This window comes from Triturus cristatus, chromosome 9 (genome assembly GCF_964204655.1).
Source record: "Triturus cristatus chromosome 9, aTriCri1.1, whole genome shotgun sequence".
Classification (NCBI taxonomy): domain Eukaryota; kingdom Metazoa; phylum Chordata; class Amphibia; order Caudata; family Salamandridae; genus Triturus; species Triturus cristatus.
The window spans coordinates 849,149,961-849,175,007 of NC_140592.1; the positions used below are offsets into that span (position 1 = coordinate 849,149,961).

The 25,047-nt window shown below is 44.0% G+C and overlaps 1 protein-coding gene across 5 annotated transcripts in view; it reads right to left on the reverse strand.

Annotated features, from left to right (window-relative positions):
• EXOC3L4 (exocyst complex component 3 like 4) overlaps nucleotides 1-25,047 on the reverse strand; it is a 486,275-nt gene that overhangs the window by 299,356 nt on the left and 161,872 nt on the right. For all 5 annotated transcript variants that reach the window (XM_085626317.1, XM_085626315.1, XM_085626318.1 and 2 more), the window contains one exon: nucleotides 13,795-14,437. In XM_085626317.1, coding sequence (XP_085482443.1) covers nucleotides 13,795-14,437 — 643 coding nt within the window. The remainder of the gene's footprint in view (nucleotides 1-13,794; nucleotides 14,438-25,047) is intronic.

A 25,047-nucleotide genomic window follows, 5' to 3' on the forward strand; every position in this document is an offset into this window, starting at 1 on the left:
CCCCAGTCGATGAACATGAAGTGTCTAATGTGCAGGCAAGCTAGGAAATACGCGTGGCCATGTGTCCCCCCCCTAGGACTTCGCATCTGGACTGGCCTATGGCCTTTGTAAAAAGTGTCCTTTTATACGTTTTAATTTAATGCTGAATAAAGCATTTTGTTTTTTCTTTGAACACTATTGCTTTTCTGGTATTGATGTTGGTGCTGATGCTCCATGAGTTGGGGTGGTGATAATGTGTTAGGTGTCTGGGAAATGTTGTAGTCTGCTGCTCATGGGGTCGACCCTGGTATCTGCGTGCCATCACAAGGTCTCTGCAAAGATTCTTTGGTCGTGTATGCTCTTTGTGTTTGAAAACATTGTCCCAAGGAGTGTTCCTTCCTCTGTGGCACCTGACATCTTCCCTGCAGGGAGTTGCACAATTGTTGTGCTGACCTGTGTCTACATTTCCTTGGTGGGTGACGGATCCCTTCAACTATGGCCATGCCTGCTGAGCAATGTCTCCGCCTGCATCATCTGTGCCATCCTTGGCAGTCACTGTACTTGTGTATAGAGTATGTTGCCATGCCTTCATGTAGAAATTGTCCCTTTTACGCACTATGCATGTGTGTACTCCCAGCCTAGCACACATATGTTACTTGTTCTGCAGGGTATTTGGGCACCTGACTCACAATTGTGGGCATTGTATCTGTGGGAACTGCACCCTATTCCTTCCATGGGAGACAACAACTTGGTGGCTGTCCCAGCACCTGTACATTCCTATTAGTCCTGGAATGTGTGTGACAGTGTGTGTTCCCTTTGGCTCTCTTAGTTTAGTAGGCTTTAACATGACATACAGTCTTGTGGCATGATCTCAGTGTGTGTATTGTGCTGCATCCGCCAGGGGTGGGTATGCATGTGTCATTCGTCATCACACACACATGTGGTGTGTCATGCAGTGGGGGAAGGACATCCATCCTCATGGGAGTGGGACACTGCTGTCAGTGATGTGTTGTTATGGCACTCTCAACATAGTCGCACATTGGGGATGCGTTCATACACCCATGGAGTTGTGGTCATCTGAGGATGATGTACACACCCCCATGTCTCTGTCCACTGCTGGTATTCCTCTGCACCCACCCCCATGTCTCTGTCCACTGCTGGGAGTGATAGGCACCCACCCCTCACATGTCTCTGTCCACTGCTTGGAGTCCTCTGCACCCACCCCATGTCTCTGTCCACTGCTGGGAGTGATATGCACCCACCCCTCACATGTCTCTGTCCACTGCTGGGAGTGATAGGCACCCACCCCTCATATGTCTCTGTCCACTGCTGGGAGTGATGGGCACCCACCCCCATGTCTCTGTCCACTGCTGGGAGTCCTCTGCACCCACCCCCATGCCTCTGTCCACTGATGGGAGTCCTCTGCACCCACCCCCATGTCTCTGTCCACTGCTGGGAGTGATAGGCACCCACCCCTCACATGTCTCTGTCCATTGCTGGGAGTGATGGGCACCCACCCCCATGTCTCTGTCCACTGCTGGGAGTCCTCTCCACCCACCCCATGTCTCTGTCCACTGCTGGGAGTCCTCTGCACCCACCCCCATGTCTCTGTCCACTGCTGGGAGTGATAGGCACCCACCCCTCACATGTCTCTGTCCACTGCTGGGAGTCCTCTGCACCCAACCCCATGTCTCTGTCCACTGCTGGGAGTCCTCTGCACCCATCCCCATGTCTCTGTCCACTGCTGGGAGTGATAGGCACCCAACCCTCCCATGTCTCTGTCCACTGCTGGGAGTGATAGGCACCCACCCCCATGTCTCTGTCCACTGCTGGGAGTCCTCTGCACCCACCCCCATGTCTCTGTCCACTGCTGGGAGTGATAGGCACCCACCCCTCACATGTCTCTGTCCACTACTGGGAGTCCTCTGCACCCACCCCCATGTCTCTGTCCACTGCTGGGAGTCCTCTGCACCCACCCCCATGTCTCTATTCACTGCTGGGAGTGATAGGCACCCACCCCTCACATGTCTCTGTCCACTGCTGGGAGTGATAGGCACCCACCCCTCACATGTTTATGTCCACTGCTGGGAGTGATAGGCACCCACCCCTCACATGTCTCTGTCCACTGATGTGAATCCTAGGCAGACACCCACCCACCCGCCTGCCCCCTTGGTGCAGTACACTGCTCTCCTGGGCATACACCCCCCCCCCAATATACTGGTTAGATGCTGCACCAGGCCCTATGACAACATTCGTGGTGTGTGTACACCTTGTATCACTAATGTACTGGTGCCCTAGGGGTACGCGTGATGTGGTCCGTACCCACGCTCTCAGAGTGTGGGTACGGTCCGTACCCCAACATCACCACAACTATGGTGGTACGGACCGTACACACGCTCTGAGGTCGAGGGTACGGGCCGTACCCCTACGTCACCACAACAATGGTGGTACGGCCCGTACCCACGCCCTCAGAGCGTGGGTACGGGCCGTACCCCTACGTCACGACAACAATGGTGGTACGGCCCGTACCCACACTCTGGGGGCGTGGGTACGGGCCGTACCACCATTGTTGTGGTGACGTAGGGGTACGGGCTGTACCCACGCTCTGAGGGCGTGGGCATGGGCCGTACCACCATTGTTGTGGTGACGTAGGGGTACGGACCGTACCCACGCTCTGAGGGCGTGGGTATGTGCCGTACCACCATTGTTGTGCTGACGTAGGGGTACGGCCCGTACCCACGCTCTGAGGGCGTGGGTACGGGCCGTACCACCATTGTTGGGATGACGTAGGGGTACACGTAGTACGACCCGTACCCACGCCCTCAGAGCGTGGGTACGGGCCGTACCCCTACGTCACCACAACAATGGTGGTATGCCACGCGTACCCCTACATCACCCCAACAATGGTGGTACGGCCTGTACCCATGCCCTCAGAGCGTGGGTACGGGACGTACCACCGTTGTTGTGGTGATGTAGGGGTATGGGTGGTACGGCCCGTACCCACGCTCTGAGGGTGTGGGTACGGGCCGTACCACCATTGTTGTGGTGACGGGACGCGTCCATGTCCACTTCCATTGTGGCGGGATGCAGGGATTGGTGGACACGCCCCCCGAAGTGACCAGACCTTGGAGGTACTGTATGTACATGATATATGTGGTATAATTTGGGTAGGGGTTAAGTTTCATGCCCCTCGACCCCCCCCTTTGACCATGGGTGTTGTTCTGACCTTCTGCGGCGTCTGCGGCGGTTTCTGTGCACCAGGTCGTAGGCTAGGAGGGCCGGGATAACACGTAAGATGGGGTCCATGGCTGTCCGTCGCGTATAGGTGCTCCTTCTTCGCGTCGTCCTCAATTTCCCGGGAGTTTGTGGCTGCCGTAAAAAATGAGCCGTGCGGAGTGACGTAGGCACGAATCGTACTTGCTGGTCTGTAAACCGCTGCCTGACTCCGTCAGGACGTCAAGTACGCGATGTCCCAGATCGGAATTGTCGGTATTTTTTTGCCGCACGTAGTTTTGTACGAATCCTACGGAAATTGTATTTCTGTACGAATCGTACTTGCTGGTTTGTAAGGAGGATTTCCCGGCTACGAGTCGTACGGAGAATACGCTACGTACGACCATTCGTACACGGGTTTTACAGGATCGGAATCGGCACCTATGTTGTACATAGCTGTTTCAGGGCCAGATGTACAACTATTCCAAATTGCGACTCAATGCGAGTCCGAAATTGCGAGTCGCAATTTGGAATGTACATCAGTGTCAGAGACACTGATTGCGATTCCCAATGGGGTCGCAAAATCTGAGGCTCATGAATATTAATGAGCCACTCACAATTTGCGACCCTCTTGAGAATGGCTGGCTCTCCCAGGGATGGTGGCCTGCTGGGCTCAGCAGACCTCCATGTCTGGCACTGCTTGTAAATAAAGCAGTTTTTATTTTATTTTAAATGCAGCCAGTTTTCATTAAAGGAAAACAGGATGCATTTTTAAAAAAAATTAAACGTTTTTGTTTAATTTTTTGAAGGCATGCAGTGGTCCCTGGGACCACTGCCTGCCCTTAAAAAATATTTTTATAGCCAGTCAAAAAGGGTAAATTGCGAGTGTTTTGCAACCGCATTTGCGGTCACAAAACTGTCATACATGGCTAGAGAGGCGCTATTCGGAAGGGAACGCCCATTCCTGATAGCGAGTCGCAAAACACTATTTTGCAAGTTGCAATTTCTTGCGACTCGCAAAATAGTGTTTGTGCATGGCTATGTAGGTTTAGGAAAACGCAAACGGAAATGTTAGTACATGTGGCCCGAACTCTAATGGAAAAGCATAGAACTGGCACTTGCGACACTTGGACAACACTAAATGATGCAGTTAAAAGAAATGTTAATCACCTGATTTACTAAACAGTTAGAGTGCGTATATGTAACTAATGTCGCAATGAATATGAAAATCTGTATCCTACATCATGAATTCACCATCGCTGAATTCTTTTGTGCAATGGTCTCTTGTAACTGAGAAACTTAGTAAACTTGAACCTTCACCCAAACATAGAAGGTTAGGGCAAGGGAAAGGGTGTCAGGCTTTATTGCAAAGAAGGGGGTCCACTTCTAAAGAAAATCAAAGACGTGCACCTATGGGCTTCTAACTTCTCACAGGAGCAGATTTAAGACATTCACACAAAGCAATGCACTTGCGAACTTTTTCACATTTTTTTTCCATGTGGAGAATATTTCTCCCCAAAGAGAAACCGCTTTACCTTGACCTACACTAAATTTGGGGGGCTCCATATCCCCTTCCCACTCAGGAAACAGATATACTTCTTGTCAGGAGTACAAGTATCACCTTTGAGGGTGGGAAGGAGTTGGATAGGAGTTTGTGAACATCCACACAGATGAAAATTTGTGGATGTCCACAACCTCAGTGGGAATTTTCATGGACGTTATTTAGGGGTCACCAGGAGTCACAGTTGCTCCCCCCAGTTCGCCCCCTGCTACCCCTGGCACTGCCTTAGCGACCCCTGGCCTCAGATGTGGCAAAAGCAGTGCCAAGAACACAGGGGTGCCTCGCATTATCAGAGTCAGGCTCTAACCTCGTCTTTGCTCATTTTTATTACATTAATAGTGATTAAGTGTCTATTATTCACTTTTAGTGTAATAAAAGGTGGAGCATCAAGAGCTGGACCTCTACTGGCATCTTAGATAAGAAAAATAAAATGGTTTCAATGTATGTTGTGTGTGTGCATGTGGGTGAGAGTGAGTTGGGGTGAAAGAGCATGTATATGTATATTTGTGAGTATGTATGTTTGTATATGGATTGTGGATGTGAGTGTGTGTCAAAACTCATATGTATGAGTGAGTCAGGGTAAGCATGAGTGAGGGAGTGCAAATGAGTGATTTAGGGGCAGAGTGAGTGCACAAGAGTAGGTGAAAATGAATGAGTGCAAGTCAGTGCTAATGATAGAATGAGTGTGAATAAGTGAATGTAAGTGAGCATGTGTTGTGCAGATCTGCTGTTGGACCTTGCCAAAAGTTGGCACTGAAATACTGAAGGCAATATTTGCATATGAGATACCCCCAGCAAAATGCCTCTGCTGGCATTCTGTAGGTAAATTCTGACATGGAGCATCCATGTGAAAATGCCAGCGTTGGCCTCCTGGAGAAAATTCTTGGCATAGTTGGCAAATTGCTGATGATGGCACATTGGAGGAAATTCTTGGTATATGGGAAGACAACTGAGGCAAGGTCATGGGGCCATCCATGACAAAATGTGGTCCTTGACAAATTAGATAAATTCTTTGACATAAGGGAGTAAGAGAAGCAGTATTAGGAAAATTCTTGCACTGGCATATTGTATGTAATGTTTAGGCAAAAGGTGCCGCCATCGCACAATGCTAGTCCTAGCAATGGAGGTAATTTTTGACATAAGGTGCACCCATAGGACATTTTAAAAAGATAATTTGGTGAACTCATGGAGACTGTCAGATTTCAGCTTGGCATACTATGAAAGGACTTGACTATTTAGTAAGTGTTTTTTAAAGACTATCGCTTTTTTAGCGAATTTATGTGAAAACTGTGCATCAAAATGCACTAGTAAAGCCGTTTTTTCCCCAAAATTTTCTCAGGGAAGAGAAACCCAACCCTTTGTTCTCCTCCAGAAGAATATATAGTGTTAATTGTGCAATTGCGTCACTTCAGAAATGTTAGTTATTGTGATGTCATCAGGATTAAGGGTATGAGACATCACTTCTTGGAACGAAGCCCAGTCAAAGGTCATATGATGTCACTTCCTGTGACACCATTAAGGTGAAATGGCATATGATGTCACTTCCGCAACCCCATGCATTTTGGTGAATCGATGTCCATGGTGGTTTCACCCCTGGAACGCCCATTCTAAATCCACTCCATTCCATTTGTACAGATTAACTCACATGAAACTCGATGAGTGAGTAAATCCTTTCATGAGTGCAAAACAAAATTTTCTGAATTTCCTTAGGTTTTTTGGTTTACAGTGCCAAAACTTAAATACGCAAATAGCTTTGTGAATCGGGTACAGAGACTTGTAAACTGGGTAAAAATTGGAAATCCCTCCAAGATGTTATCAGACGCCAGAGCCTTGATGCATTTCTGGGATTTAAAAAAAATCTAATTCAACCAGGCTTTTATCTTACTGGGACTTTTTGCACACCATCTATTGCACAGACCAGAAAGTTAACCATTACCATAATTCTACATCTGCACATGGTTTTCTTTTTACTCTCGATTTCCTAAAGATATTTTAGATGAGCAGTGTATTAATACCACTCTCTTACTCTCATTTCCGACTGGGCCAGTCATCCTAGATGGGGTTAATACTTGTACGGTAATTACTGAATGAGTTCTCCACACAAACTGCACCAAATAAATCCCAGCAAAATTTTTGTGGGGAAAACTACACATATTCTGAGTTATGCAGCTCGTAACAGGAGAAAATATGCACTATTTGTACAGTATCCTCCACTCTGGGGTGAAGAATTCAGACAGCTCTGTTATTATTACACAGGGTAAAAAGTGGGCCTGCTGTTATTGGCATTTAAAGGATTCAGTGTTCAGGCCCAAATGAAGGGGCACATAGAATGAGGCCCTTGTGTTTTAAATCACATTGTTAAAGCTGTTTTGTGTAATCTATGGTTTTTATTTTCATGCTTAGTACCAATGTCCTTTTTCTCAGTTCTAGGACAGAATGTCAAGAACAACAATATCGTGATACTGGAATATCGGGTAGAAGTATCGTCTACAAAAATATCCAGTTTACATAATACACAAAGCAATCAGGCTGATTTTAATATTACGTGCAATAACTTTCATTGATAACGAAGATGATGAACTGACATTGGCAATACTGAATCCATTTCTGGTGCACCTTCCGTTTTGGCGTATATCCAGTTTACATAGGTTGCATGTAAACTACCAAAATATTGGGGTAAAAAATGATGTGGAACAGAATATAATTAAACAAAGTGCATCAAACAATTCATATGTAATTAAAAAATATTAAAATATAAAATAATAATATAATTAAAAATACTTTTAACAATTAATATAAATTGAAAATGTAAGTATATTTCCCTAAAAAACTAAAAACAAAGATTAGGCTTTTTTTTAAAAAAGCATTACATTAAAAAAATGCATAACTTAAAACGACAAATTGTTATTTTCTATTTATAAAAGCTAAAAAAATCACAAACTTCTGTCCAATAAAACATATATAAAACTCAATTTAAAAAATAAATTGATATAAAAATTGATGTAATTAATAATTAGACCTACACAGCTAAATATTATATATATATATATATATATATATATATATATACTTTAAACATATGAAAAATATATATTAAAACAATTTTAGAAAAATGGCTAGGAAGGTCGCCCTCAAATCTGGCAAACTAGGTTCGGGTGTCGGCAATGACGTAGAACATCCTGTGATTCTGGGCAAATCACTTAATCTCCCTGTGCCTAACAAAAAAAATGTAACGCAACTGCTGCTCATGTAAAGTGCTCTGATACCCGATACCTTCGGGACAAGTTTACGCTATATAAAACTCTGAGAAAACAAAATACATGAAAACGTTTAAAATTACTTAAAAAGTCCAAATTAACATGTAATTTTTTTTTTACTTTCACTTTTACTGCAATGAGGTCAGAGCGCACTGCATGCCCATCGTCAGTGCAGTGAAAGAAAATAAACAATCAAGCTGTTCTAGAAGCTCTTCCTGAGCACCTGGATGTGAAAACAAATTATAAGGATTCCCTCAGGTATAGAACACCAGAGGGGCCTTTATATACCTCCCCAGTGTCATCCACAGGTCGACAAACACCATGAGGAGGTAGTGTGGGTGTCGGCCATTGGCCAGCACTCGCACTTAAAAGGTTAAAATTTGCTTAATATACAACAACAAAAAATGATAACACAATTACAGTAAACAATGTTATAAGCAATATTTTAAAAAGCTATATTTTCTGCATAAAAACAATATTCTTGCCTTCTATATTCTGTTCCGCAATATTTTTTACATGATATTCTTGCAACTCAAAATTTTTGAAACAATATTTGTGATACTCGATTTTTTCCTCACTCAGTACTCCACATCATTATCATGGAAGCAGTTGCAAATGCGGTATTTCCCTTCCACAAGTTTCTTGAACGTTTTAAAAAAAATAATCTGTGTATTATAAAACTTGTGCAGCTAACAAAAAAAACAAAGGGCGGGGGTTTCATTTCTCAAAATCATACACTTGAAGATCCACTGACAAACTTCCTCATCAATATCATATACAAAAATGAAACAATGGATCTCATCAGCTGTTAAAAAGCAGCAGCCATCCTCTGAACCAGGATGTCTGCGACCAAGGATCGGATAGGGGGTAGGATTTGTTAATGGAAGTGCAGCTTGTGAAAGCATCTGGGAAGAAAGACAAGGATACTTTGGTGGGATCAGAATCAGCCACTTGGTATTAGATGGAATCGCCACCCCTTTCTCTGATGTTTGTGGTGATTTCAACACTTCTATCCATCAAGAAGGAGCGGGCGATAATGCTGAAAGTCAGTCTCCAAGACGTGAAAAAGGGTTTGAGAGGATTATATTTTGTGCTAGAGTTAAGCAACTGAAAAAGTAGGTTCCAGCAAGTTACCTCAAAGTGAGGAGACTGCAGCACATCATTCATCTTTTCAGACTAGGAGTATTCAGATGTCTGTTAATTTACAGGACCACATTGACCTCATTCTGCTCCTGCCACATTCCCTGACTAATCTCTGAGTACAGCTCTTCCAATTCAACATGCTTCTTTTTTTGCTCAGAAAAAAAAATCTCAAGGCTCCACCAAAAGCATATAATCTTCAGCAGGAGAACATCAGGAGGGATTCCATATTTGGATGTCCGGTAGGTGCATCGTGGCTGGCTAATCCGCCATTATAAATGTCCTCTGATTGTGTCCCGAGGGCTGAACTTCAAAATGATAATAAAATGAACAGCTGTAGGGGCAATCTTTCTGACAAAGTTCTGAATTTGGACATTTGATAGTAATTTTGAATTAGCGTATCGAAAAGAAGCTCCAAAGCAGGTAAGGATCACGATGCAAGTCCACGGACAGGTGTTTCTAATATTGTGACTCAGATTCCATAGCAAACCTTAGTTCCAGCAGCTACAGGGTTTTAACATTTCAGGACTTCAAAGTCTCAAAAAGTATGCAGCAAGCAATTTTAATAGGAATTTTGGTGGTGTTTTCAAACAGCAATGATCAGTCGGATTATGTTTGTATTTTCCACTCTCATATGGTGTTGCCTCAGATGCCACTGCAAAGTGCAGTAGTGAGTAGCTGGATTCGCCAGAAGCCCACTGTGAACAGGGAGAGGCGGACTAGTAATTATTGAGTTGGAAAGAGTTGGCTTCTATTTAGAAGGACACCAGGCTTTCAGGCTCAGTGTGCTGAAAGAACCGATGATCTGTATAGGAAATTCTGTCACCAAGTTGTACACAAACCATCAAGGGGAGGGAGTCCGAATTTTAGGTCCCTTCGTTTCTCGAAGCCTGGAGTGTGCCTATCTAATTGTCATCTACACCAAGAATGCAGCCAACCACTTCAACAATGTACCTCGCCATCTCAGGACTTCTGGTACTCATAGGCAATTTTCAAAGATATATGTTGTGGTTTCAGTATCCTGTTTTACATTCCTTTGTGTGGTGGGAGAACTGGATAGTGCCATATTTTGTTTTTTGAGATATGAAGTTATTGCATTGGAGGCGGATTACTTGACAGGACATTGGCACAAGTAGCATTTGTATCCCTTTTCTCTCCGTACCCTCATTCGAAGGGCACTAACTAATATGTAAATGGAACTGGTTGACAGCATGTTGTAGTCCCATGCAGGATGGATTGGCCCTGGATATCACTGCCATTTAGCAATCCAAATATGCAGGTTGGGCATATAAATTGAATGTGTCCTCTCTATTATCCTTCTCAGTCAAAGTTCCAACATTTAGGCCTAGAGATTGTGAGATCTGACTCCAGAAATAGAGTTTGTTGAGAGAAGTGGCAGAGAGTATGAAGAATACACACGGCTGATAAATTATCGTCATTGAATCACATTTCGGGCACTGTACTCAGGTTAACAGGTTGGTTTGCTTATTATTTTCAAATCTGAAAGCTCTAGACTGTTTGTTTATTAGAAGAATTTTTTGTGAAGATCTGGATCCAAATACACAGAAAGCGATTGCAGTGCAGGGTTTTCATCAATCATAGGAAACTTTGCATATTGGAATCAATTCTGACCCGATCAACTAATGTTTTTGTTTCTTAATCCTCCCTGAAATTCACAACAAATTTTGACAAGTAGCCAATATTCAACCCTTGAGCCCTGAGAGGAGAATTCTATAGAACTTCTTGCATATAAGTTGTTGTTCGTGGAGACACATCCAGGAGTACATTTTCTGAACTGTACTGATCATATGCCATTATTTTATAAAAAGCTTTGGAATATTAATCTTGACCCTTATTTCTTTGTGAACATCTGTCTCCCCTTCACCTAGATTAGGAACTTGTTCTTCCTGGTTGCTGTCCATTAATAGGGAGCAGAAGGGGTGAGATGTAAGCACATCACTGTTTTATGACAGGGTTTAGACCCAGTCCTGATTTGTGAATTTAACCATCAAATGAAAGGGTCAAATAAATATATTATTTTCCGATCACTAATGAATATTCCATTACATATGTTAGTTTTAATCCAGTGATCAAATGCCATCCAGCAATGGGCAGGCTGTCTCCAGGGAAGCTGCAGCAGCAATGCCATGAATGGACGTTTTCAGATTATTAAAGTGGACTTCCCTGCTGATCGCAACACAAAGGGGACGTCTTATCGACAAGGAAAATTAAATAAATAAATAGCAGGGAATATTTAGGTGTGTATTTAAACAAAAAATTAACTTTCAGATCACATTCAATTTGCCAATGATTGTTACATGCAAGGCATTATTCACTGTCTGCTTAATGGGCATTTGGCGGTTTCACTTGCATTTTTACTCACGCTTGTTTTGTTTTTTTGTTTTTGTTTTTACAAATAACACTTCATGTCTTCATGCCCAACACTTATAAGAACTTGCAGCATAATCATAAGGTCTCTAAATCATGTAGCTATGCACTCATTCAAAAACATAAGTGAAAATTTGTTGAAATAAAAACATCCTGTCTCCTAAGGATAATAAATAAAGGCCACCATTAATCACACAATGCTGGATAATGTATGCCACACAGAACTTCTGCAGAAATTAAAAACTTTCTGCACCCTGAGGGCAAAACAGACTATTGTCTTCCAAGATTTTACAATTAAACGTTAGTCATTCCTTTACTACTGTTCTTCTTACTCATGTTGCCATAAATGCCCTGTTTACAAATGCCTAGCCCATTGTTAATCATGTTGACAAACCTTTCAGTAACTATGACGTTACACAAGCATTTGAAATGCAAAAGGTCTCGCAGTATGTGATTTGAAAACCTGTACGCGGTGTGTAAACACGCACTTTGTACTTATAGTCGTTGCTTATGAGAAGCAAGGCTGGCAGTAACTGCGCCTCTTTTACTGCCAACCTTGCTTCTCCTATGCAAAGACTATAACTACAAAATGCGTGTTTACGCACAGCTTGCAGGTTTTCAAACAGAGAAATAAAAGGCATCGCCATTTACAATGCCAATAGCTCGAACTCTCGCAAATGCGAGACCTACTGCATTGCAAATGCTTGTTTTACATATTAACCACTGGACTTTGGCACATCCTCATAATATAAGGAAGCGGGTGGAAAAGCATGACTAGAGTACAATGTCCAGATGTCTGTGGACAACAGGAAGCACACAGTGCCTTTCTTTAGTTAAGGAACCTGACAGTTGTTAAAAAGGAAGGGACCTACGATTGGTAGGCGGTATGGTACACAAACCAGTAACTGTGGTCACGGGGAACTGTCTATAGCATTTACACGCCTCGCAACGTAAGTAATGTGACAAGCGTGAAACTAAACACAGGCCCTCATTACAAGTGGCACAAATTCTCTGGGAGTTTTAACTAACCCTGGGTGGCCAACTACGCTATGCTAGCGTAGTTTGTGCTACTTTGCGCTACATGAACTGCATGTTGTACAGTGCAAAAACACTTAGTGTAGCATAGTTGGCATTTTTTGCTCGCTCGTGGTCCTCAACGTCAAGTTTGCGACCGCGAGCGAGCAAAATGACATCACGGCGAGACTTTTTCCTCGTTCGAGATCAGCAACATCAAGTTGGCAATCGCGAGCGTTGAAAATAAACCTCCCGGCGAGATTCTAAACGCGGGGAGGTCAGGTTTCTCATTGCGAGTGGTCGTGAATGCTCGCGACCGCTCGCGATGAGAAACTACTAGTTCGCGTTGAGAAAGCTGCAGCTCGAGTAAAAATCTACTCGAGCAGGAGAAAACGACAGCTCGCACTGTGCGAGATGCCGTTTTCAATGATTGCACAGTGCGGACAAGCATCGCACTACACAGTTCGCGTAGCGCTATGCGTATCTCGCGTAGTGCGAAGTGCACTTCGCGTAACTACACGTAGCGCTACTACGCAAACTACGCCCAGGGTTAGTTTTAACTTCAGTTAGAATTAGGCCACTGGAAATGAAAGGTGTCCCAAGCAGGAATTATAGGGTGCGCAAAACTAATACCCAATAATTCCGGTGCAGGAGACATTGGACCTTACTTTGTTGCTCTTAAGTTTTCCAACATCAGTACAGCCCAGACCTCCTGCGCCCCCACACCCTCACACTCCCACGCCGCTACCACAGACACATTAAGAATGGGTGGAAAATGTCTGCAGTTTACTTCCTGGAATGTAAACAAAATACACAGTGAAGGACCTGGTATCCGTGTCAGTGGAGTTATTCTCCATTCCTGGGATAAAACTTAAACTAGCTGGAATTTGGTGCAGGGACACTAGCCGGAATTCGGATAATCTGGTAGTGAAGGACGTAGAGGGGATTTCCATACATTATTAAGATTCATATTGCTCTGAATTTTCTAAGAGGTAAACAAACCACAGTACCAATATAAAATTAACTTTAAAAACATGCATAGTAAAAAGTACAAATTAACTCTTTTATAATGTAAGTTCCAGTAAAGTGTATTACTTTTTCACAATCTGAGTATGGTATAGAGACTACAACCTTCCACTGAACCCCAATTGAGACATTGCGATAGGGCTAACAGATACGCCTTGCATCATCATACAGACTTTTGTTGTTATTTCATTGGCAATAATAGCATTTAATGCTTACCACTGGTATGTTTTGGTAACCCATGCCAGCACTGAGTGCAAATCTTTGAATTCCGGACCTCTGCTTAAAAGGATGTCTTTTATGTGCCTTGAAACCGTGCGGTGGAACGCATGCATGTACGTGTCGCAGACTCCAAAGTCCTGCGTGTAACATGTCTTCACAGAACCTTTGACCTTCAGAAGGTCCTCGATGACGCGTTTGGTCACAAGGGTTAAATGCACAGCAACGCAATCCTTCTTCCCTGATGCCAGCAAGACGCTGTTTATCCTTTCTTTCACGCTCTCCTCAACAGTGTCCTTCCAGACGTCCTTCCATTTCCTGGGTGACCCCAGAGTATTAGAATGAGATCCAGTCCCCTGCTGATGGTCAGTCCAGCGTGCCTCTTCTTCACCGATGACTTTCACAACAGCCGTCAATAGTTCTGCGTCTATGGACTCCTTGCCAAGGGTGTCTTTTATGACAGCGCTCATCTTTTCCAGCAGATATTTGTACAAATACTCCACGTCCTTCACTCTCCTGTCATGGCCAGAGCTGCTGCCTGCATCTGGAGTGTCTTCTTCTATAAGTTCTTTTTCCATACGTTTTATGATTGAATAGGCCTCCTGCAGCTTTCCATTTCTGATAAATTCATACACTTCCATCACTAAGGGATTAAGCATAAGAGGTTAGAAGGTGCATCCAAGACACACGCTCACATTTTAAAAAGCAACATTTCAGTACCTAAACCAGTAATCTTTAAAGTATTATTGTGAATGTGCTAAACCTGATTGCAACAATACACTTACAATGCACGAAGCGTGCGGACAATTTTTAAATGTGGTCACGCTGTAATTCTAATTTAGCAAAACAAAAGTGTATACAATAAAGATCAAATGTATTCATGATAGTCAAAATTGAAAAGCACATCACAGGGTGACAAACGTCATCAAAATGGAACCTTTTAGACGTGAATCAAAAATATGGAAATATTGCACTAAATCAGATTAGAAGCAAAAAAGATGTAAAGTATAGCAAGCATTAGCTTAGTCAATAGGTCTCGCCTGTAACACAGAGGGACATACCTATTGGCTTTGCCAACAATTTTTTGGTTTGCCATATTTTTGGCAACAGTCATTGTAAGATAGCAACCGAGGCTAGGACACACATAGCCACCATTTTAGAATAATGTTCAATAAAGAAAAGGCTTTCCAACACGGCCAATTGGTGTAGGTACATGTGTAGGTATACATACGTAATGGAAGCCATCTTGAATAGTTTAAAAAACTTTCCAAGATTTCAATTCACTGACACAGCTGCAGGCGGCAGACAGAGCAATGGGCAAAAGCAAGCATGGGGGGGAGCCAGCTTTAAAAAAAATAAAGAGACTGGGGGAGAATAGGAAAAAAGAGCATGGAGAAAAAGGAAAGAGAGAGAAAGGGAGATAGGGAGGGAGGGAATATAGTCACAAATGCACAGCGATTCAAGATCAGGATTTGAAGGATAAACTCATCCAGTGAGCCCAAAATGCTCATTGGGTGTGACAAACGTAAGAATAGAGAGGAAAGCCATTGAATCATGAGCTGCCATCGCAACCTGACCTGGTGGCGAACCACAGCCCATCGTCTCTAATGGATACTACAGATCTGTTGCTAACAGACATCAAGAGCCGTCTGAAGGTGACGCGTAAAATGCATCCAGAATGCAACACACACCATCCCACCCCACGCACAAACAATGGCTATGCTCTACATGGTGATGAGCAGGAAAATACTGGCTGCAGACAACAAGAGAAGAATGGAGAGAAGGAGTGGCAGAATTTACCACCTAAGTGTCACAGTGCTGGACAGAGAGGCAGAAATTCACTTGGAAGATAATACAAGACCTAATGCTTGAGTTATGTCCAATAACATCCACTGGTGGTAGCTATGAATCAGTAATGCACTTTTGTTTTCTTCCGGGTATTATCAGTCTATAGCAGTCATGCCAGGTTGCATATCAGAAACTTAACATTAATTCAACCAATTTCTCAGTCTTACATTTGCCAACATCCCTTTCCCTTGACGCTCCTTTGAAAGAAGGTTTTATAATATTTTCCAATTCTGGAATGGTGTTCATGCACTGATGAAACTCATAGGCTGTCTTTGCCCACCAGCTGCTAAACAGTAGATATATCATAAAAGGAAAGTCCAACACTCACTTTGTGACTCTAAGTATATTGATTGCAATTTTTGTGGCAAGATACATAGGCAGTACATAATAAAAGAAGGCTCATTGGTAAGAAATATGCAAGATGGTGTCAAAGGTAGCCTGGAAAATATTGGACACTCTTTGCAAACCATGTTTTCCTGAATAGTTGACAGCATATATTGCCTATGTGGGTAGATCCTCACACCTTCCCCAAAACCTACTACTTGCAGGAAGCAATGATTCAACATGGCTGTTTTCAGTGCAATACGTTAATTCGAGTTTATCTTCATCATCCTAACATCAAGATTCAGGTGTCTACAAACATCTGGGTGAGAAGTGCTAAATGTTGCAAAGTCACTGCCACATGTGTATTGTCACATAACACTGAGGAAGTGGATGACATGGATGATGAGCATCCTTGTCAGGGTGAAACACTAAACTCAGTAAATAGACATGAGCTCCACCCTCTGGTAGCTATGACAGAAAGCAGACATGATTAACTTAGAGGTAATATGTAAAGCATTTTTGAAGTATTAAAACAGTAATAAACAATAGAGTTGGGCGAAATGTTTCATTTCGTCTATAAAATTGATGGAATTTGGTGACTCCGCATTACGCCTGCTACGCGGAGATCTGGCCAAATTCAGGCAATCCCCATGTTTCGGAATTATTTCCCCACGAGGCTCCAAAAATGCAAGCTGGTGAGCGAAAGCGAGATTTGGCATCCCTTAGCGCGATTTTCTAACATGGGCAGTCGCGAGAGGTCATTGCCGGATGGTTCCCTCTCAAGTCCATTTGCTGTCATTTTAGTAGATTTGCTACTCGAGTTGCAGAAAAATCAACTTGAACAACTGTGCACTCTTGCGCAAGCATGGTGCTGTTTGTGCTGATTTTTTAGAGCTGGAGTACTGGGTTTTTAGAACCCAGCCGTGCAGGGGAACACACCCTAAGACTTCGAGTTCTTCCTGTTTCAGACCCACAGAAACACAGAGTCTTCTAGGTGAAGTCAAAGATCTTGTTTATTGGCTGCAGACCAATTACAGGTGTCCGAGAAGTACAACACAATGTATGTTCTCAGGAGACTGCTTAAAACTACAGAAACGGGCTTCTCCTTAAATACAAAATATCATGCTTCAGGCACACATTCCTCGTTTTACGATATGGTCATTCACATGTATTCATTACAAACGAAAAGGCAGAGTCATGATGACCATCCCACATTCCAGTTAAGCCAGCCCACAATTATTTACCCAGCGAGGCTCAGATCCCACATCAGATATCAGCAGGCCCCAATAAACACGGGCATCTCCTGTTTGTAAAACAAGCCATAAAGCAGGAAGAGTCAGGTGTGAAAGAGATTAGCCGGAGGCTTGTGTTCATGAAGAGGCTTTATGGTGTGTCAAACCCTGATGCTAATCACAGGTGGCCGTAGGACGGGGAGCTCGTGGGACCGGACTGACCTGGGGCGGTGGAGCCAAGTCGCACAGGTCACAGAGAAGTCAAAGGAAGGCACATGTGTTCTAAAGGCCCGTACTTGTTCGTAATGTGTAGCCTATGTGAGGGCAACCATAAGATGGCCACAGCTCCAAGATGGAACCCACGAAGTCAATGTGTAACATCGTATACATAGTGCATTTATCGATGAAATGTTATGCAAAGCACTTGTACATACTGCATTGACCATTCGCGGTTCGCTAATACCGGAATAGACAGGGGTAGGGCCCTGCCTCCTACGCGGTCCCAAATTTTAAAGTACCACAGACCCTCCTTTTGCCCTTACATAGGCAATACCTATACTCATATCAATCCGAGTCCAGGTCTATATTCATGAAGTCATGGAGATGTTGCTGTAGCATCATCTTATTACTTAGCTCGTCCCTCGATACAGGTTTCCTTACACATAATGTAGCACAGAGGCCACATATCGCAGGAGCACACTGTATACACAGACAGAACAGGAAAAGAATGGCTAAGATCATTCCAATGACCATCAGAATCTTCCAACCCCAGGCAGATATCAGTTCCCAGAACCACCCGATCAGTGACCAATCTCCTTTATCCACGTGTATGGATTCAGATATTTTATGCAGTTTGGAGATGGCCTGATAAACTGTTGGAGCGTTATCTGGTATGAAAATACAACAGCTAGATTGGATAACCTTACATATCCCACCGCGGTCTGCAAGTATGACGTCTAGAACCATACGGTTCTGCAAAGTCATGAGGCGATCCGCTTGGAGCTCAGCTGTCAAATTACCAAGGGCACCAGCCGTAACATTAACAGTGGATTCAACCACACGAGTCAGTTGTCTCAGGTTCCTACTATTGACCATCGGTCCCCAAAACGGCAGGAAACCCAAAAAGAAGTCTCCCGCTTCCTGACCGGCAGTATCCTCCTTACTAATCACTCCTCTCACAACTCTGGTCTTGTGATAATCAGAGGCAGCAGTAAATGTTGGCGGTAGCAAGTTTGCAATATAACATGTGCCCGAGAAATCAGGGGGCAACCATGTATATGCTCGGTCATTGCAGACAAAATATGTACCCTTGGCAGCCAAAAACGCAGGGGAAAACTGTGATGGAAAAGTGTACGTTTCAGTACAGTCACTTTTCCCCAGTTGAGCTCTTGGATTCTGACCATTACCTTGTAAACAGAACCGACCTATGTGGGGTACGACCCAAATTGGGGATGAGATTTTTCGCTGCCTTTCACCCAGACTAATACTATACCCCGTCGCGTTCCACCCTACATAAGCTCGCAATTCATCCTTGGGAATAGATGAGTATGCGTCGATATCTCTGATCATATCGGCAACTCCTTTCATTAAAGCTTTATTATTGGTGCTAGGTCTGATGGAACGCGGTTGTCGCGGGGAGTAGGCATCTAATGCAAAAAGAAACATGGTCTGGAATGCCCATGATGATCCATTATAGCTAAACGGCAGCACTAGATAAGGAATACCTTTGTTAATGGTATGTGGCATTAAACCACACACCCAGCAATTGGTTGTATTCATGACTAGTTGGTGCTGGTGCAGGAGCTGAATAAACGAGTTGTTTACGAACTCAGACCGTCTAGCTTGTTCGTGTTCAGGCAGAGGGTGGAAAGAGTGCAAGGAGACAGTAGGAGGAGGTATAGGCTGTTCAGTGGGTGCAAAGGGCTCTTGAGAGGAGAAGAATACGAATCCTACAGTAAACACCATCATACTACATAGTATAAACAGACATAAAAATACAAATAGTTTGCTCTTCATTATCTTACATATTTTCGTTTTAAAGTTCATTTCCTCAGCGGGTCTCTCCATCTTGAAAAACTCCATCCTCTAATCGTGCCGCTCGCGGCGGGTGAGTATCTTCTGCTAAGGAGTACGCCTGTCCGTCCAGGGAACGCCCTAGACCAACCAGAACCGTTGACCTAATGTCTTCGGCCTGTACCCCAAAGTCTTGGCACCGCGACCCTGCTGTTGAACCCGGATGGTGGTTCGAAAAACAAAAATCAAGAAAGTCCTTCAGATGGGAGAGCTATAATATCAAAAAAATAGTAAGGGAAAATAATCTTTATTTGTCCATAGGCCTTGGTCTCAAGTTGTATCTGTTTCTGCCGGGTACTGTCTGATCTTGAAACAAGAGTTCAGTCTCTGTGGTGTCCAATCGAATTGACGGTGGCACAGCTTCTTGCAAAATACCGTCACTTTCTTGTTCTGAAGTTGTGCCTCTTACGCGTGCATCACTAAATGGTACAAAACGAGGTACAGTGTCTGTTTCGGAATCAGCGATACCCTCCTGGACCCACCGGTCATATGATAGGGGCAAAGGGATCCGTTTGCAGTGGGCGCCGTGAATCCAATTCTTTTTCCCTTTAACTCGAACCGCTGATCTTGTCGATAGAAGTACGAGGTGAGGGCCAATCCAACGGGGCTCATCGTTGTTCTTTCGCTGAAAGTTCTTCACGAGAACCCACGTGCCAGGGTCGATATGGTGTCCTGGAGCTTCAGAGGCCTGGGGGAGAGTATCATGCACCTGTTGGTGTAAAACACGCAATTTAGCCGTCAATTCGTACAGATAGTCAAGCAGTACTGGATGTTCGATTTCGCTGAATTTTGTCGGTCTTGGCACACCCCATATATTGGCCGGGCGGCCAAAAATGATCTCATATGGGCTAAGTCCCACTCGTGAGTGCACGGTCATTCTGGTGGATAGGAGTGCTAAAGGCAGAGCGTCAGGCCATTTAAGACCGGAGCTCGCCTGGATTTTGGCCAGCTTGAGCTTTAGAGTGCCGTTGTAGCACTCTACTAATCCAGCTGATTGGGGGTGATTTGCAGCGTGAAATTTTTGCTTTATCCCTAACCCCTCACACACATTCTTCATCACTCGACCCACAAATTCACTCCCATTATCACTCCACACCATTCTTGGCATTCCAAACCTAGGGAAAAATTCTTTCACAAGGGCTTTGGCTGTGGATAAAGCAATGTTGTCTTTTAGGGGATATGCTTCTATCCATTTTGAAAAAGCGCAAACAACAACCAGTACATATTTCAAGTTGTTGCATCTTTCCATGTGGATAAAATCTAGCTGCAAAACCTCAAATGGATATGATGGAGGCGCAAAATGACCAGCTGGAGTTGGGGTTCCCCTACCAGGGTTGTATTTCAAACATACCATACAATTCTTGACCACATTCTCTGCACACTTGGGAATTCCAGCGTTCTGCCATACTGGAGCCAACAACTTACAGATTCCTTTCACACTGATATGTGCCATTCCATGTGCCATAGTAACCACTGGAAGCACATATGCATCAGGTAGCAACCATCGCCGATGTTCTGACAAATCAATCCAACAACCATTCTCATCCAATTTACCCGCACTTTCTCTCCACTTGCTCAACTCTTTCTCTGTGGCTTCAGCTTGAAGGGACTTCACACTCTCTATCGTGTCTTCACACATTCCAACATCACCAACCCATCTTGCAGGGCCTGCAACATACATTCGAGTCTTCACATCTTTTGCTGTTTCTTTCGCGATTTCGTCAGCAAATGCATTACCACGACCAACATCATCAGTGACTTTCTTGTGCGCACTGCATTTCATAATCGCAACTTGTAACGGTAGGGTCAGTGACTCAAGGAGATCATTCACCAACTTGCCATTCTGAATTTTAGCTCCATGCGAAGTCAGGAACCCACGTTCTTTCCACTCTCGCCCAAAACTATGAGCCACACCAAAGGCGTACTGGCTGTCAGTATATATGTTCACTTTCATTCCTTCAGACAACACGCATGCTCTTGTAAGGGCGATTAATTCTGCTGCTTGAGGCGAATTATGTGGCACACGTGCAGTTTCAACGATCGTGTGCAAAGTCGTGATAGCATATGCAGCAGTCGTATCACTATTCGGAAGCTTGAAGCACGAACCATCCACCCATAAGGTACCATCACACTCAGTCAGGGGAGTATCTTTAAGATCTATTCTTCCTTTTGTCTCTTCTTCTGTTCTGAACAGACAATCATGTTGCTCAATCTCATCTATGTCTGCTGGAATCAGCAATAATGTAGCTGGATTCAACGTGTTGCATCTCTTTATGTGTATATGGTTTGCCAACAGTGTCAATTCATATCCTGACAATCGAGCACTAGTTAAGTGCTGTGTCTTGGTCCTGTTTAACAATGTGCCCACAGCATGTGGAACCATTACAATCAATGTATTATCCATCACTAGTCCAGCAGACTGTCGAATAGACATAGCTGCTGCGGCTGTATCTCTCAGACAACTTGGCAATGCCCTCGCTACCGGGTCCAAGGTTGACGAAAAATATGCGCATGGACGCGGTCTGTCGCCAAAAGGCTGTGTTAACACTGATAATGCGCAACCATCTTTTTCATGAACATACAATGTAAAAGGCTTGCTGTAGTCAGGGGTACCCAACACAGGAGCTGAACATAATGCATCACACAATTCCCAAAAACTTTTCTGACACTCTTCAGACCATGGGACAGGATTCGGTGTTTCTTTACATGTTAATGCTAACAAAGGTTTTGCCAGCAAAGAAAAATTTGGTATCCAATGCCTACAGTATGAAGTAATGCCCAAGAAAGCACGCACTTATCTCTGTGTTCTTGGCACACTTAATTGTGCATTGGCTTGAATTCTTTCTGGGGTCAGTTTCCTTCCCTCCTTCGATAAGAGATGACCTAAGTAGGTCACTTCTTGTCGACAATATTGCATTTTTGAGAGAGACACTTTGTGATGAAAGGCAGACAAATGACGCAACAATGACAATGTAGCTTCTTTGCAAATCTTTTCAGTATCCGCGGCGATTAGTAAATCGTCAACGTACTGAATAAGGATAGCGCCACTAGGTAAAACAAGTGCGCTTTTAAAGCCTGACTGTATATTGATGGACTTTCACAGTAGCCCTGTGGAGCGCGTTTAAAACGGAAGCTTCGACCTCCTAAACTGAAGCCAAAAATGTCCCTACTCTCCTCTGCAATTGGGATGCTAAAGAAAGCATTCTTTAAATCGATCACTGAGAACCATGCAGCGGAGGCTGGAATCATAGTTAACAAGGCAGTTATATCAGGGACAACTGGAAACTGTGACACAACAATCTTATTAACCTCTCTAAGATCAATCACAAATCTGTAAACAGGTGGCTGTGAAGGGTCCGTTCGTTTTAAGACAGGTAAAACCGGACTATTGTAAATGTTGCCTCTTGTTTCTTCAATTACACCCTTTTTAATCAAATCGCTGACAATTGCTAACAACGCTCTCTGACCTTCATTGGAGATCTTGTACTGGGGAATGCGTGGCAATCTGACATTGGCTTTTAAAGTGACCACGTATGGTGGTATTTCCAAGAGACCTACATCATTGGGACCAGTAGCCCAAAGGACATCCGGAAGGGATGACAATTCAGGCGGCAATGTCTTCTTAGACAAATACATTGGGGAAATCACTTCCTTACCTAATGTAACTTGTACTCCTGAAGGAGAACAATATAGCGTTGCATGCAATCTTTTTAACAAATCTAATCCTAGCAGATTTCCACCACAACCTGTCGTTAGGATGAGGGGTGCTTTTATCTCACAAGGTCCAACAGAAAGGGGCATAGGACTAGAAATCGGGTTCCTAACTGGGGCGCCAGAAAAACCTACTGAAACATTCATTTCGCCAGACAAGGGCGTGCCAGGGAGTTTTGAATGCATAATTGAACTCTTTGCAGCACCAGAATCCAGCAGAAAGGGCTCTGTTACACCCGCTGTCGTCACCTTAACATACGGTCCACTCTGGTCCACTGGCACTGAAACAACTCCCTCTCTCTGTCTATGGCTGTCCTAGTAATCATTACCTTCCACATTGTCGTCTTCTGCATAATAGTCATTATTATAGTACTGAGCTGTATTACCAGTTGCATTGGCTTGCTGATCAAAGCTATTTATCGTATTTTGAGGCAGAAGAGGACGCGCGTTCTGGGGAGCATTTCCACGCCCTCTGCCTCTAGGAGCTTGCTGACCACCTCTACCTGTCGCGCCATACGCATTACTGGTACGCTGCATTAATTTAGGACAACTATATTTGAAATGACCTTCCTCTCTGCAATATGAACATTGATTGGGACCTATAGGAATACGTGGTTGATAATACCTATTCATTTGCTGGTTATTCTGAAACTTTTGGGGTTGCTGATAGATACCTTGGGTTTGCCTATAATTATTCTGTCCTCCACGTGGCGGATAAGCCTGCTGTAAAAGGACCTTCGTTTTCAGTTCTTTCGTTTTCTTGTCTGTTCTATCCTTCTCGTCTTTATCTCTATTTTCGTAATACTGTGCAGTAGCCAGTATTTGCGCTGAAGAGGAAACAGCCCAAGAACTTTCTGAATCTTTTAATTTCTTACACAACTTGGGAAGTAGATTCTGCACAAATTTATCAACAAATAACCGTTGGCCACCTTCAGTACTCATGTCTTGACCACTGTGGTCGATAAACGTTTCTTCAAACCTTGTAAAGAAATCGGACACCGTCTCATCTTTCTTCTGCTTGCATGCAGATAGTTTATCCCAATTCACGCGCATCGCGGGCATTAAAGTTTTCATGTATGTAATAATTCTACCAGGGAGTTCTGCTACCAAAGGGTCAGGCTTGGCACCACCAACTTGTCTAGTGTCTACAGCAATGATATTAGCCCATGTGCCCCCTAGTTCTGCAGCATGATCCGTATTACGGATGGATCCCCATAAAAGCTGTGGAACCACATTCCCGAACAACATATCTATGTCAGCCAGATTCATGACACATGAGTCTGCAGTTTGTAATAACTCCTTATAATATCCTGCAGGGTTTTTACGGGGGTCAGGCAATGTCTGCTTAAGCGCTAACACCTCAGAACGCTTCCATGGGACATGTACCCAAACACGCTGAAAATGTGCTAAGACAGGTGGAGCAGCATTTGGATCAGCAGGTCTCCAAACTGGGGGAACCTCACGCATCGGATATTGGTGCGCTTTTACCTTTTTCCCCACAGGGAATTCCTGTTCGAACAATGATTGCTGACAATCGCCATTTCTGAAGGACAGTAAAGTCGCAACTGCTTTATCTACAGCGGGACCCACAATTGTACCTGTTTCAAAATCAAATCGCACTTGACACAATTCCTGCGGGATTGTGTTTGAACCATGATCCTCCAATTCCTCACAGAGGAATTCACACATTTTGTCAAACACATACCTCTGTTTCGGGGCATCCCATTGGTGAAAAATGTTAACAACTGATTCCACCTCATAGAGTGAAGGGAAACCAATCCACCTACGCGCCAGATCATCTAACACCTCCTTCTCTTCAGGACCAGGCAGCTGACTGCGCAATTGCTTACGTTGTAAACCAGGGGTCACACTAGATGACCCAAAGAGAGGCGACATTAAACTAGTAACTACATTAGCTAGACGTTGTCGTGCTGAAGGAGAAGTTGAGGCGAAAACGGGGGGAAAGACAGAGGGAAGAAAAGAGGATGCAGATACAGGTACCTGGGTAGTGTAAGAAAAAGCGCCAGGGGAGGCAGCTGATGTGCTAGGCAAAGTCGCAGGAAGC